This window comes from Kogia breviceps, chromosome 9 (genome assembly GCF_026419965.1).
Source record: "Kogia breviceps isolate mKogBre1 chromosome 9, mKogBre1 haplotype 1, whole genome shotgun sequence".
Classification (NCBI taxonomy): Eukaryota; Metazoa; Chordata; class Mammalia; order Artiodactyla; family Physeteridae; genus Kogia; species Kogia breviceps.
In genome coordinates, this window is record NC_081318.1 from 1,221,773 (window position 1) to 1,236,712 (window position 14,940).

At 56.5% G+C, this 14,940-nt stretch overlaps 1 protein-coding gene across 7 annotated transcripts in view; it reads left to right on the forward strand.

Annotated features, from left to right (window-relative positions):
• The window catches only part of PTPRN2 (protein tyrosine phosphatase receptor type N2), a 697,234-nt gene that overhangs the window by 572,459 nt on the left and 109,835 nt on the right, over positions 1 to 14,940 (forward strand). For all 7 annotated transcript variants that reach the window (XM_067041729.1, XM_067041728.1, XM_067041727.1 and 4 more), the window contains one exon: positions 14,058 to 14,270. In XM_067041729.1, the coding sequence (XP_066897830.1) occupies positions 14,058 to 14,270 (213 nt within the window). The remainder of the gene's footprint in view (positions 1 to 14,057; positions 14,271 to 14,940) is intronic.

The following is a 14,940-nucleotide window of genomic DNA, read 5'->3' on the forward strand; positions in this document are numbered from 1 at the left end:
TTGAACTGAAAAATCTCAGCAGACTCTCTCTCTATATATATATACACACACACACATATATATACACATATATATACACATATATAGTAGTTTTGCAAGAATTTTAAACGCTGTCTCAGTATATGGTAGCGCCCTATGTAAGATTGTCTGCTAATTTGTACCCTACTCTCTAAAATGTGAATGCACATAACGCCGCACCCACAGAGAAGATTCAGCCGTTTTCTATTCGGCTGGCTCTTTGGCAGTTATGGGTGAAATTCCTACGGCATTCTGAAGGGCCATTACTGGACTTCTTAGAGTGACAGCTAACCCTGAACCTTCTGGGATAGCTCCGTGTTGTGTCAGAATGACAAGCCGCTGGCTCTTTCCAGAAACTTTGTCCCCATTAGATCTCAATACTTGTACACATGTTTGCAATGTAAAATCAGAAAATATCACTTTATAGTGATTCCCCTTCTGTAGGCTTCAGGTGCTAAGCCAAACTTGTCAGGCTGTGACAATTTTACATTTAATGGGAGCCTATTTTCATACATTAAAGCATACGTCAGTGTTTTCCTTAAAAGTATATGTGAACGGGAGAAAGCGGAAATGCATAATTATGAAATAAACGTTTGCTTGAATTGTTGTTCTACTTTTAATTCCAAAGCAATTTCAGGAAAACGACTTTACAGACAATTATAGTGGACATGTACTATGTAATTGACAAAGTATGCGAAAGCACTTTTAACCCAAAAAGAGAGAGAACCCACACATTCTTCGTAGCACGATTGTGTTTCTTCTGTAGGTAACGGCCTGATTTAGCCATTTTCAAAAAAGTTAGATTCTTGTTCAAGTGATAATGAGTCTTTCTTGCAAACATTTGCCCTAAGGAATTTTAGCTCAGTTTTGTGAAGAAGAATAAAATCTAGTCATGAACATACAATATATTCACTATACTGGACATCGGTTATTAAATATATATTTTATAGCATTACTTTGTAAATAATAAAAGGTTAGATCTTTACAAAGAGGGAAATTGAAAGTAATACATCTTCTAGACTCTAGAATCTAGAGAATAAAAAACAAATTAAACTGCAGGGAGACTGCTCTGTTTGTAAACATCTGTCCGTATGAAGAGTTTTTCAGAATGCTACTTTTAATGGACAAACCATTAATAGTAATAATCAGGCTTTGAAGCTTTTCTTGTCCTTACAGGAATTGTAATTTCAAAGTTTGAAAAAGAAAATCTAAAAAAAATTCCTACGTATTTGCTAACCAATCCTTCAAGCATAAATTCTTGCCGAAATACATTTTTTGATTTTAATACAATGGTTTCACGTGATCCTGTTAAGCCATTGGAGGGAGTAGCAACTCTATTTCATAATAGAGTTCCTATTTTTGTATTTTGAAAATTCTAGATCAATCTGAATATGAGCCAAGATGAGAATAATAGAAGCTGAATTACGTTGGTGATTTTCTTTCTGTTTTGAGGAAAGAATTCACATTCTTCTTGAAATAAAGTAAAATATTTGAACCAATAATTTTATTATTTCTCCATTCCTCTCAGTTTTAAAGATTTTATAGCAATATGTTGAAGTTGCTAAAGTGTCACCCCAGTTGGTGAATTTGACTGTCCTGCTTCCAATAGGCAAGGGAGACTGGTGAGGAATCTACCCAAATGCAGCCCCTCTTGTTGCAACGGGCTTGGCTTCTGTCTCCATGAATGAGGACTTGTCATTAGTGTCTAAAACTCTTCCACATATTTTCCTTGAAAATAGTGCTCCTCACAACTAATGCAGTTCAACTGAGTCATCGATACTGACCTGTGCAGGCATCCTTTTTAGAAAATTATCTCAGTGACAGTTACTATTTCACTAGGAGGTTGACCATTAAAGCATCTTGCTTTTCAAAATTCATTCATTGATATAAAATGTTATTTTCTTCAACATTATATCGGTATGAAAACACAGTATGCACATAGCTACAATATGAAAAGGATCAAATTACATTTTTATAATTTAAAATCATTTTTATAAATGGATTTACAAATCAAAAGTATTTTCAATATAATTCATGTACCATTATATTTTTTAAACAAAATTGATTCAGATTTTCTGAAATCAAGCAAGTATCCCAGAAGGTCTTTTTGCCACTTTCTGTCTTACCATAATATTGAAAATTCCTGACCTAGGTGTTGTTTTGCTTTATAATAACCATGTTTCCCATGACAGTCTTTCTGTATTTTGTTTTAAAATACATTTTCTCTGATAATTTAGTGCATTGAAAATTTATTCTAATCAGTTACATGAGTGATCTATAACAGTTTGCTGCTCCCTAAGTTGAAAATGAGATATTTAACACAGAACATTAGGTTTTACACATAACAAATGTGAACTGCACTTTAAAAGAAGTCTTAGCAAGATCAACATATCATTTTAAACTATTTAAGTTGTTTAGATAATTTGTAGGTCTTGGTGAATTTTACGTACACTTCTTATTCATCAGCTAAACAATCCTAACTTCTATATGAATAATATACGCATCATATATAAATGATTTCAATCAACAGGCCTCTCAAAAACATTTTGCATCACCTTTAAAAGTTTTCTCTGAAAATGTCATTGAAATTGTAAATTGAAATTTATTACTAAATGAAGTCTAAGCTCTCACGACACACAAAAAATCCTAACAGCATCATTCATTCTCCAAGATGTTAGCTGAACCTAGCCCTACATTATTGTCAAAACACTTTCCCACTAAAGTGTTCGTAAGAATTAAAAGACAGATACATTTTTCCTGCCCTGGATGTAAGAAAGAATTTTTAAATAAAGGGAAATAGAATGAAAATCTGGCGGATTAATTTATCAGTTTCTGGAACAGACTAGAAGGATCAGAACCTAAAATACAAATACATTCTTTTCATGAATTTCCTGGGCAACGCGTTCATCTTTAAGCTCTGAGAGTGAGGGTTCCGGACTCAGCCGCCGCGCGTCCTGGGGGGGCGGGGAGGAAGGCGTGGGAGGACTTGACAAGCCCCTACCCCATGAAGAAGACAGTGTGTGGTGTGCACCAAGGCGTGGGTGAGAAAACAGACTTTTCTGCTCATAAAAACCTGCACTCAGGGTTCAAGGCCCTTCTGTTTAAAAAGTGACCACAGGCGAACTTGAACTGTGCCACCCACCCTTCCTGAACGCACAAGAAAGACGGGGCATTACATTCAGATTACATCGGGAATGTGCTGCTTTTTTGAGGCTGGAAGTGAAACCCTTTGGGACAACCGAAAAACTAGCTAAACAAGATGAGTGTATTTGCTTATTATTATTTAACATGTCATATCGTGTTTGTATGGAAAGCAGGGCAGTGTCTGACTTCGAGCTGCACGCCCCCTCTGGGGTCGCCGACCCTCTGACCGCCCCCAGGGGCCCTGGACGACGCGGCTGTCTGTCGTAGAGCCAGGGTGGCCGCGTGGGGTCCGCGCCACCTTGGTGACTGAGGGGCCGGGCCGGGCCTCCCCGCGGGCCGCTCCCCTGGCCATCCGAGCAGGGTCCTCACGGCCGGTTGTGGCTCCCGGCGGTCGAGGGCAAGGAAAGTGAGAGGGGCGCGCAGCGGGCGGCCGGCCGGCCGGGAGGGTGCCCGGCGCCGCCCCGCGGATTGGGAGCTCGCGCAGGTTCCCCTCCAGCGCGGGCGAGCGGGCCGGACGCTGCCCGAGGCGGCGCGGTCCCCGGCCCCGCGAGCCCCGCTGCCCCCGCGCCAACGCCAGGTGCGCCCGGCGGACCCCCGGCCAGCGGGGAGGGAGGCGCCGCGCTGGGTCTCCGTGAAGATGCGCCGACCGCGCTCACTCCCGCCGAGTCCCAGGGCCCTGTTAGCAAGGCAGGCGGGCCGACAGCGAGGGCCGGGCGCCCAGGTGCCCCCCGGGGCCGAGCGCGGGGCCTGGGCACGTCGCCCCTGCCCTCCCTGTGCCTGGCGCGGCGTCCCCTGGCCGCCCGGGGTCCGCAGCACCTCAGAAAAGACCGGCCCTCCCCTCCCTGGAAGGACGTCCCTGTCCCCGGCCCCCAGCGTCCTGCGAGCCCCCCACGCGGGCTGAGGCGGCCCGGGAGCCCACTCCCCCGCACACAGACGAGCGCGCGCGCGCACAGGCGGTTGCTATGGAGAGGCCGGTTCCCAGCCCGGCTGAGGGCGGCAGGTCCCCTCCGCAGGCCTCCCTCCCCGCCGGCCTCTGTCCGCAGTCCTGCCCCCTCCCCCCGCCGGGGCTCTCCGGGGCCCCTCGCGCCTCCTCCCCTTCCCCCTCCTCTTTCCAGGAGGCCCCGGGCCCCCCGGGGGGCAGCAGGGAGGGACAGCCAGTCGGGTCCTGGTCCCCAGGTGGCGCGGGGCGTGGGCTCCGGGGATGGAGGCCCGGCGGCTGGGCAGAGGACAGGGGGTCTGTAGGCCGTGACCCGGCGCGGGGACGCGAGAGCAGGGCTGGCTCCCGCTCCTGGCCTGCCGGCCGTCCGCGAGCGGGGTGCGCCCTGGTGGCTCGCTGGAGTGGAGCCGCGGTCCCCCCTGGCCGCCCCGGAACCGAGTTTCCCCTCGAGCTTCTCGAAGCCCGGCGAAGCGGCCAGCAGGCCTCCAGCCGCCGCAAGCTCGGGCCGCTCAGGCCTACGGAGCCCGGGCTCTCGGAAGCGCTCGACTCCCGGCCCCTAGAAACTGCGGATGCGAGTAGATCTCAGCTTAGGCCTTCGGTCAGAGGAAGCGAGTCCTTCGGACACTTTAGACGGAGGCAAGCACTTCGCAGGCAGCCGTGCCCGGAGCCCTGGCCCGGGGCGGGGGGTGGGGGCGGGCGGGCAGGCACTTCTGTTTCCGAGAGGCAAGCGCGACGGCGGGGACCCGGGGCGCGGGGCAGGTCTGGGGGCCGCGCCCGGGGGAAGGGAGGGGGAAGCGCGCGAGCTCGCCCGCGGGGCCGACCGGGCCGGGGGCAGAGGGGCGTCGGGCGAGGAGGGGCCGCCCTGCTCCCGCGGGTCGCCGTCTCCAGCTGTCCCGAGCGCGGGAACAATGGGGAGGCGGTGGAGAGGCGGACTGGGAGGGGGGCGCCGGGTTTCCAGAAAAGGAGAGACTAAAGAGCCCTCCGCAGACTGTCATCTGCATGTGACAAGATCTCCCCCCGCTCTTTTCTTTCTTCCCCTTGTGCCTGCAGCTGTGGGCCTCGAGAGCGCATTGTACGCACAGATGTTGGGTTTCAGCTCTCGCTCTGGGCTGCTCGGCGGGGGGCGCCGCGCACCGGGGGTGCCCCGACCTGTGGCTGCGACCAGGGGTCCAGAGCTGGGAGCGGGGAGAGTGGGGGAGACAGGGCGGGGGGGGGGGCGCGTGTCCGCGGGAAGCCGCTCACCAGGCCCAGCCGGTCTGGTCGCCCCCGCAGGCCCCTGCTTGGCCTCGGGCGCCGCCGGCCCTACTCAGAGTCGCGCCCTGGGCCCGCGCCTGGGGTCGGGGAGCTTCGGGAGGAGCGAGCGACTAGCAGCTGAGAGCGCGGCCTGCAACCCCGCTCCGCTCCTGCTGCGGGGCAGTGGGCCGGGCCGGGCCTTTGACCTGGGGAAGCGAGGACGCAGCTCGATTCCTTCGTTTCCCCACCATCTCTTTCCGACGTTTTGGGCTGGCGGCCCGCATTTCGCCTGGATCAAATGGTTACAAAGTTCTCAGTAGTTCCTGCGTCCGGCAAGGCGCTTTGTAGGCGCCTTCGAGACCTAAACACTCGAGCGGGACTCCTATAAGGGGCGGGGGCGGGGGCATTTACTCGCTGATTTGCCCGGCGTCGTTGGCCAGCTTCAATTTGGAAAGGGAGCAAAAGGCCCCCAGGGCAAAAGTGTCAAAACTAACTCGGAAGAAGGATGTGTCCTGAGTTTTTCTCTTGCAAAGAGTTTCCACGCCACCCCTCCCACAGCAGAGGTCACAGCAGGGCCGTGCAGGTTGACATTTCTTGCCGTGTCCCCTCTCTCCCGGGTGCTACCCTGAACTTGCCCAGTCTGAAGTGCGACTCGAACGATGAAAGAGAGGCTGAAAAGAAAGAAAAGGCGAAGGCCCGGGCTGCCGCGCTGTACAAATGACTGACAAAGCCGATGTCCATTCATAGTCTCGGGCGGGAGAGGGTGTTTGGAGAGCCGCGGCCCCTTAGCCAATTGCTGTCAGCAACCTGTGTGTGTGGGGGGGGGGGGGGGAACGACATCGCTATAGCAACCGGTGGCTGGGCCGCGAGCCGCGCCGCCGCCGGCCGGGTGCGCGCCGGGCCGGATATAAGGCGGGGCGCGGCGGCCGCGCTGGATGGAGCTGCGCGCGCGGCCGGTGGCCCTGCGGGGACCGTCCCGCGCCCACCCTCTCCGCGCCCTGACGCGAGCGCCTTGCCCTGGGGCCGGGCCCCGGCGGGGCGCACAGAGCCCGGCCGAGCGGCGGAGCAGAGCTGCGGGCACCGAACCGGTGCGGCCGCCGCCACGGCCCGTGGAGCTGCGGCGCGCGGCACCTTTGTCTCCGCCGGCTGCCGGAGAAGTTTGTGGTCAGAGCAGGATGGCCCCGCTCGTCTGTGGCTCCGGCCCAGGGAAAAAGGCTGACGGCCGTGATGGCGCCGCCGCTGCCCGCGCCCGCCGCGCCCCGAGGCCGTTTGGCCGGGCACACGTCGTCCTCTCCTCCGGCTTGGGCGCCTGGCGCCCGCCCCGCTGCAGGTAACGAGGGGCGCGGGGCCGGGGCGTGGGCACTGGCGGGGCCTTAGAAGGGACAGGGGCCGGGTTGGGGGCCGGAGGGAGCGGGAGAGACCCACCGAGGGCATCGCCAAGGCATGTCGGTGGCGCGGCGAGGAACCGGAGCCTGGTAAGGGTGGAGGGTGCGCGCGGGGCGGGGGGCGGGGGCGGGGGTGGGGTGAGGGGCTCGGATGGGCGACCTGGGCGTCGGAAAGCCCCGTCCGGGGGCCGACTGACTCGCAGCAGAGGCTGCCTGTCGAGTGCTCTGTTTGGCTGGGGAGTCTGCGTCTGAGGTCATCCCCCAAGTGGGTCAGGGGTGGACATCCTGGTGACCCGGTCGGTGGCGGTCCCACCCCAGAGCTCCCCGCAGAGACCGCCGGGGCTGGGCTGGGGCCACTGCCTCTCGGACTCCGCATCGCCAGCCGCTCCGGGCGGTTCGGAGCAGCAGGAGGGCGGGGACGGGGGCGGGGGTCGCAGATGGGGAGGGTTGTGGGGAAAGAGGAAGGACAGGATGAGCAGCCGGCGTGGAAAGGACCCAGCGTGGGAGCATTTTCCTCGCAGCCCGTTTTGGGGCGCTCTCCGCCCTCCTTACCGGGGCCGGAGCGCGCCTCTGTGCTGTCGAGGCGTCCCAGTTAGAGGGTGCTGGGTGGGCACCCAGGAAGGAGAGTGCCAGGGGCAGGTGGGGCCGCGTGTGAGGGTGCAGCGTTCTCTGAACTCCCCGGTCCGGCGGAGGACGCCTCCGAGCGGCCACCTCCCCTCCCCCAAAGGAACCTGCGCGGTCTGGGCGCCCTCCCCGGCGGGGCGGCCGCGCGCTTGCCAGAGAAACTTCTGACGCGGAGCTGTTGGAAGGAGGGACTTTATTTATTGACTACCTGTGTGGTTCTGAACTGGGACTTGCCTCGGGGTTTTAGAGAAGCCTCGGTCGGGGCGGTCGGGCGGACCCCCGAGCTAGAGGGTGAAACCTCAGCAGAAGAGACCTTGTAGAGCCGAGACGGACTCCGCCCTTTTGTGTCACCAGTGCCCAGAGGTCGCTCCACGCTGGACGGCTGGGGGTGTCTGCCACAGTCACCGGTGCCTACTGCACCCCCAAACGCACAGCCGGAGGGTGGCCAGGAGCCATCGGCCGCAGCGGGCACGGTGACCCCGCCAAAAGCCCAGCTCCCCGGCCCCCGCCCCCGCGTCCTCCTGCTCTGGGGTCCAGTGGCCCCGCCAAGTCCGCAGACAGCGGCCCCTGGTCGGCACCGGGGAGCCGCCCCGCCTGGGGTCAAGGGCGCTGCGGGGCCCAGTGGTCTTCGGCAAACCGGCCTTCTCTGGACGAATGCGAACGGAAGTGCGAGGCGGTGAAGGTTTGCGTGCAGGAGGGAGACGGACGCTCCCGTCTCTTTATCAGCCCCGGAGGGGCCGCCCGCACGCAGCTAAGCACACCCCGCTTGGCTCCCGAGACGGGCGGCGAGGTGAGAGGCAGGGGGCCCGTGCGGCTCCGCGGGGCCCGGGGTGGGCGGGCGTCGTTGGGCACACGGATCCTTGCCCCGCGGCCGGCGCGCTTGGTGGCGGGAGGGGCCGGGCCTCGCGCACTGTCCCCGCGGGGAGCGGGCTGCGGCCGCCCGGGGACCCCTCCGCGCTGTGGATGCCGCGGCTCCCAGGAACCCTCGGCCCTTTGTGTCCGGCGCCGCGGTCCGATCTTTCCCACCTCGGTGCGGGTCGCGTACACAGGAGAAAGGCGGGAGGGACTGGGAACGCGAAGTGAGACAGCCGGGGCCTGTCGAGGGGGAGGGGCCGCAAACGGCCGTGCGCCCCCGGGACCCGCGCTCGGAGCGGCGCCGCGGCAGGGTCCTGACCCGCGACGCCGGGCGAGCCTCCCGGAGGCGGCTTCTAAGCCTCCGCGAAGGGGAGAAGCGGAAATCGCAGTGCTGAGGAGGGCTTGCTTCTTGCGGAGGGAAAACTCCTTCCAGAGCACGGGCGACCCAAGGGACGCCTGACCCCGGGGGCGCGCGCCCGGGCCTGGGCGGGCCGCGAGGCGACCGTCCGCTTCCGCAGCGCGGGCCCCCGGCCGCGCTTCAAGCTTATTGGTCGGGTTTGAGTTTGGATGCGATAAACATGCCGACGGAGCCTGAGAGGTGGCCGGGCCACGTCGGTCCCTTCTCGGAGGGTCGCCCTCTGTTTTCCTCCGAGACAATTTGCTGCTTATCAAGCTCTGCTAAAAATTAGTTCACACGGGGGTGTTTTTCCTACTTTAAACATAAATATCGTAAATCTTCCCTGGCACCTGAAAAAAGAGTATTTCCCCAAAACTGATCTTCTAGGAGTGCTTAAAGATGCAAACAGACAATTTATAATCTTTTGTGTATTTACTTTTATGCCTATGCCTGAACAAAACCTCACAAATAGGCCATTTTAAAATAGCGTATCCCCATTTTATTTTCATTGAGGTTTATATTTAAGAATAATTGTTTCTTGGAGATTGTTTTCTTTTGCCCATATAAGCTTTTTTTTTTTTTTTTTTTTTTGGCTACTTGAATGGCAGATTTGCAAGTACAATTTCATCTGCACAAACGAACAATAGCCTTCAGCTGCACAAAGGATTCCTCCCACCCTGAATTCAGACCGCAATGCCTCTTGCTCTGATAATAGCTTCTGAAAAGATTTTGTAATGCAGAGAATTAATACATGATTATTTCTGCCTGACTTCTCTCATTTATTAGAATTCTGTGGCCAGTTCCAAATTAAAAATAGTTCAGTTAACAGCTTTTAAAAATACTTTTAAAATATTTTAAGACACACCCCCCCCCAATATTTTTAAGTTTGGTCATTCCTGTGGCCTGAAAGCTGTTAAAAATTTTGATCAGCTTTAAAGTGATAGTTACTATATCTTAGTAAATATATTTTAGTAAACTCAGCATGAAATTTCCAAATAATTCTAAGATGATTCATCTGGGAAACCAAAGACAGACTTGTTTTTAACCATTCATTAGTAGTCTCTAAAATTAATTTCTAAATTTTACAGAGAAAAAGATCTTTACAATTATAGTAACATAAAAGTGCAGAGGGACACGGGATAAGGCTGGGTTTGCAAATCAAATTCTTTAGAAATGATGCAGATGAAAACATCAACGATATGAGAAGTTTAGCATCAATGAAATTGCTGCATGCCTGTGCCCATAAGTTTTTGGGTACAAGTGTGTTTTAAAATTGAAGTCAGTGATTTAGATAATGAATCACTCTTGCTAACTGGTTGCATAGCACAGCCTTAGAAAACTGCTCAATTTTTCTACCCGTCAACAAATATTTTTACCATCAAGTTTTATATTTGTGTGGCTGCCTCATTTCTCACAATCAAGTTTGGGTATACAATGTTCTTTTTTCTTCTTTCTTCTTTTATTTTAGGCTTACCACGTGGACAGCTTTAAAAAAAAAAGTTTTGAAGGTATTTTGCCATAAATGGCAAAGAAGATAAAGGAAGCCCCATGCACCTTCACTTATAAGCACAGATCAAAATAGTTTAAATAGGTCAGGACAATGTCTGCAGATTCTAAGAGCAATTCCACTGATTGCCTCTGTGGTCACAGATGCATTTCAAATCACAGCTTTTGCAATATTTTATATTCTAAGTTCAAGGAGCTGCAGGTGGAGATGGTTGAGTGGAAGAAATATGCAATGTGCTTCAGTTTACTCTCGATGCATCTAACCTGATATAAAGTTGACTTACTCTTCCTGATTATTATAAAAATCATACTTTTCCTGCTTCTGCAACTTAGCATTAAGCTTGTATATGTGTCGCCTACACCCTGGGGTACACAGACACCCCGTGCTCCCTGTGTGACCAGGCTGCTTCCTCCGCCTTCCCCCTCACCCCTCCCCTGCTCCAAACTTTCCAGGGGGTGGGGGGAGCTGCCACTGTACAGAAGGAGGCGGCCTGACTGTAAATGTCAAAGTCATAAATATTTAAACATTATTTTCTTTCAATTTCAAGTCAAGACTGACAAGGTGCCTCTAATTAGTGGAGGGCTCTCGGCAGGGCTCAGCCCCAGGACAAGACTGCGGGAAAGCACCTGTAGTTACAGCCTCTCGGCCTGGGGGAGCAGGGACCCAGGCCACTCCTGGGCAGGACAGAGGGTCAGACTCACTTTTAAGCAAAGGCACCCATTGCTTTCTCTTAAATCTCCTGGTTAGCAGGGGTCCCTTAAGATTTTTTTTTAACTCTACAATAAAGAAAGGATATACAATAATCATAGTTATTTAAACTCAATCACGGTGCCGAGGACGGAGTTCACGATCTTTAATTTTTTTTTTTTAAGTATAAATTTTTGTTTCTTCCGGGATTCCTCAGTCCCGCCTTGCAGCCAAGAGTTTTTCCTCCCCGCTTGACCCTCCCGACAGCACTAGGTAGGGCGCTGGAGTCATTGTGGGCGCCCCAAGGAAGAGCGGCTTTTCGGGTTGCAACCGAGGTGCCCTGGGGCCAGCGAGAGGCAGCATTCCCAGCCGGGCCCGAAGACCCTGCGGCCTCAGCGGCACAGTGGTCCAAACCTGCGCGTCCCTCTCTGTCCCCAACAGGCTTCCTTCCTCTCCTGGTCAGATCCCTCCTCGCCCGACCGCCCCCTCTGTCCAGGCCCCTCCGTGACCCGGACCTTGCCCTCCCCAGCCTCAGCAGACCCCTCTCCTGGCTGCGGCGGGAGGACCACTGCCACCCCTTCCCCGCGGGGCAGCTCCGGCCCAGGCGGCTGGGAGCTGGACGGGACCGTGGAAAGTGGGACTCAGTGGGCGTGGGGTCCCGTCCTCTTCCCCGGTTCCCCGGGAGCATCTGGGACCCAGCGGGGGCCGCGCGGCTGGCCGGAGACAGAGCGGGGCCCACGGAGGCGGGACCGGGCAGTCACTCTCCTTGACACTTTTCTTTGACCTCTGGGTAAACTCCGAGCACTGCGTGAGGGGAGGCCGGGCAGGTCCCTTTCCGCCCCCCGCCCCCCGGCCGAGCGCAGCGTCGCGGCACGGTGACCGTCGGTTTCCGGCAAAACGGGCCGAGCCGGCCGGGCGGAGACGCTTAGGCTGCCGGGCCTCCCTCCCTGGGGAGCGCCCCGCGGGGCCTCTCTGCCGCCCCAGACCCGGGCCCGGGTAACGTGCAGGCGCGCCGCCGTCCTCCCTCGGGGGCCCCTGCGCGTTCACGGCCGCCCACCCGGAACCGAGCGACAGCCGGGCTACGCTGGGCCGCTTACCCAGCGAGACCCCGCGCCTGGGCCGGACCCCGCTCAGGTCCCCGGTCCTCGGCGCGCCGGCGCCCGCCCGTCGGCCGCGCACTGAGGCGGCGGCCACCCGCCGAGGCGCTGCGCGCCCCCTCGGAGCCCGGCTGGTCACCGCGCGCGTGTGCGCCTCACGTCGCGGGGCAGGAGCGTCCGGGAAGTCCCCGTGCCCGGGCGCGGTCAGCCACGTGGGCGCGCGGGGGCCCCGCCACGCCCGGACGGGCTCCCCCGGGGGGGGGCGGAGTGGGGGGCGCCGGGACGGCTGGGGGCGCCGAGCGGGGGGCTAGCGGGGCGGGCCCCCCCCCCGCCGCCGGCCGCGCGCCCTCCTTTGTTGTCCCCGCTCGTCCGCGGAGCCCAGGAGCGCTAGCGGGGGGAGGGGCGCATCGGCGGGGGGGGAACCCGGGCGGCCTCTCAGGGGAGCGTCCCGGGCCGGAGGGCTTGCAGAGGGGCGCGCTCCCCGGGAGCCGGGCGCGGGCGGACGGGCGCGAGCCACCTGCACCGCGCGGGGCCCGAGGAGCCGGGTCCCTCCGGTTTATTTCTGCGGCGCGGCCTGTCGCCGCGCGGGGCGGGGACCCGGGGCCGGCGGCCGGCAGCCCTCCGGGCCACTTCTTTCTGGGCCGGGGAGGGAGGGGGGAGGGGAGGGTGGGCGAGGATGGCGAGGGTCTCCCGCCCGCCGCTCCCGCCAGGCCGAGGCCCGCGCGCACCGGCCCCACCGCCCGGGGGCTCCGCGCCCCGCTCGCCCCACCGCCCGCGCGTCCCGGCTCCTCCCCCGACCCCTCCCCCCGCGCCCCCGTCCCTCCCGCCGCTGGCGGACCTGCTGTCCTCCTCGGAGCCTCGCATCCAGGCAAGAAAATCCGGCGTCTTTTCTCATTTCACCCGCGTTTCCATTAACCCGGTCCCGGCACCAGCTAATCCGCGGCACCGAAGGCAAAAGGAGTCTAATTAATGACCAGCTTTTCCAGTCAGGACCGGCGATAATTGCTTTGGTGGCCTTTATGATTACAAGATAAAAATGGCCCGGCCTGACATAAGAGGCCCTGTGTACACTCGGAGACAGGAGGAAATGAAGAGTTGGGAGGCTGAATACGGAGCAGAAAATTACTAATAGAAGAGAGATAATGAATAGGCCGGCCAGGCATTCATGGGGAAAAATCCATTTTGTTACCACGCGAAATTAGGTGGTGGAAAGGAGTTTGCTAATTGTTCTCATCTTGTAGCAACCAGGGCTGGGGCGGGGGCGTGCATTTCTATTCATTCCCCGAGTAATTGCGGAAGGGTGTGCTGGCCGGAGTCTCCATCGTCCCTTGGCGTTTTCAATTGTTGCTGATATTCCTTATAATGAAGCTAATGAGGGCGAGCACTGGGCAACTTTCTGCGCGTGGAGACTCGTGCAACGCACCGAAAGGATGTTCTTACCCACCCCCCCGCCCCCCCTCCCCCCCTCCCCCGCGAAGCAGGAGAATCCGAAGGACCTGGGCTCCCTTACCTTTCACCCGCCGAGAAGCGCGCTCCTGGACCCTAGCGCGCCCCTGTCTCGCAGCTCCTTTCAAGGAGAAGTGCCGAGGTGCGAAGTGCGGGGGTCTGTGCGTGGTGCATACGCGGCCCAGGTCCGAGGTCTGTTCGAGGGGACGAGGGCACGTGCCTTGGAGGGCGAGCGGACGGGCTTCCGGGATGGCAGCTCCCTGCAATATATCCAAGAACATTAGCCTGCCGCTTCACAGAACCAGGCTCGCTGGCTGGACTTCGGTTGGTACTCTTTTACCCACAGCAGGAGCTAGGCACCCCCATGCGATCGCTCCACGCCAGCCCCACCGTTTGTGAAGCATCCCCTCCCCTCATACCTCTTTAGGAGGGACGAGGGCCTTATTTTACTTAAGGCAGTGAATTAGCTGCCAAATACTTTATATCGTTAAGTTTGAAAAAGCGGCGGCCGTTTAAGGACAAACAAAAGTGATGCCTCTGCTGACTTTCCTTGCGAAAACATTGCCGTCTGTGGTGCTTCTGGTCCGAGGGCTGCTTTTCTGGATCGCCTCCTGTTGTTGTTTCAGTGCCAGCCCAGAGCTTTACGTTTTAGGTTGCGTTTGGAAGGGATGGTTTTCAGGACTCATGATTTGCTGGGTGGTAACCTGCCCCCTCTCCTGTTCTGCAGAAAAGCAAACCCAAGCTCCTGCCTCACCAGGCAGAACGAGAGGACTCGACCAAGTTCATCGCGCTCACCCTGGTCTCCATCGTGGCCATCGTGGCGGTCCTGCTGGCGTCCGGCGTCATCTACTGCCTACGACACAGCTCTCGGTACAGGCTGAAGGAGAAGCTCTCGGGACCTGGGGGCGACCCGGACCCCGACGCCACCAACGCCTACCAGGTAAAAAGAGACTTTTCTAAGTGCTGTTTCAATTCCATTCACCCCTGGAATGGACGGATTGTTGAAGTCGTCTCTGGCCCCTCCCCCATTCCCAGCAGTTGTTCATTTGTTCATAGTTTGGGTTCTTGTGTGATGACGATTTGAAACTTCTCATTAGCATTCATGTAAATACCTTGAAACCCTAGTTTCCCTGCTCTAAATTAATCTTACGCCGTTCTGGAATGGTCTCGTGTTAGCTGTGAAAGCGGGCTGCTAATTAGAAATGTGAAAAAAGTATAATACATGAATTATGTATTATCTGTTATCTTTCTTAGTTTGGTCCACTATTAATAAAAAATGCCAGAGCTGCAAGATAAATTGGTGGTGTAGATGTATGAAGATGTCTCTTAAATCATCGACTTCCTCGGGGTCTTATGTGAAAAGATCCTCTGACCTGATCTGTTGCCACCTTCGCTGTTATGTGGGTGAAGTGGCATCTGAGGCTGACAGATGAAAAGTCAACCAAGGATGTCTTCAGGAGAGCAGTGGTGGAGCCAAGCACTGGTGATGCAGAAACAGTCCAGACACACCTGGAAAAAAATTGGAACCAATGAGACTGAGGGGAGGAGGTTCAGACGAAATTGGACAGTAAAAAAAATTCACAGAATGTTTGGGAGGTCCGTAGCACACA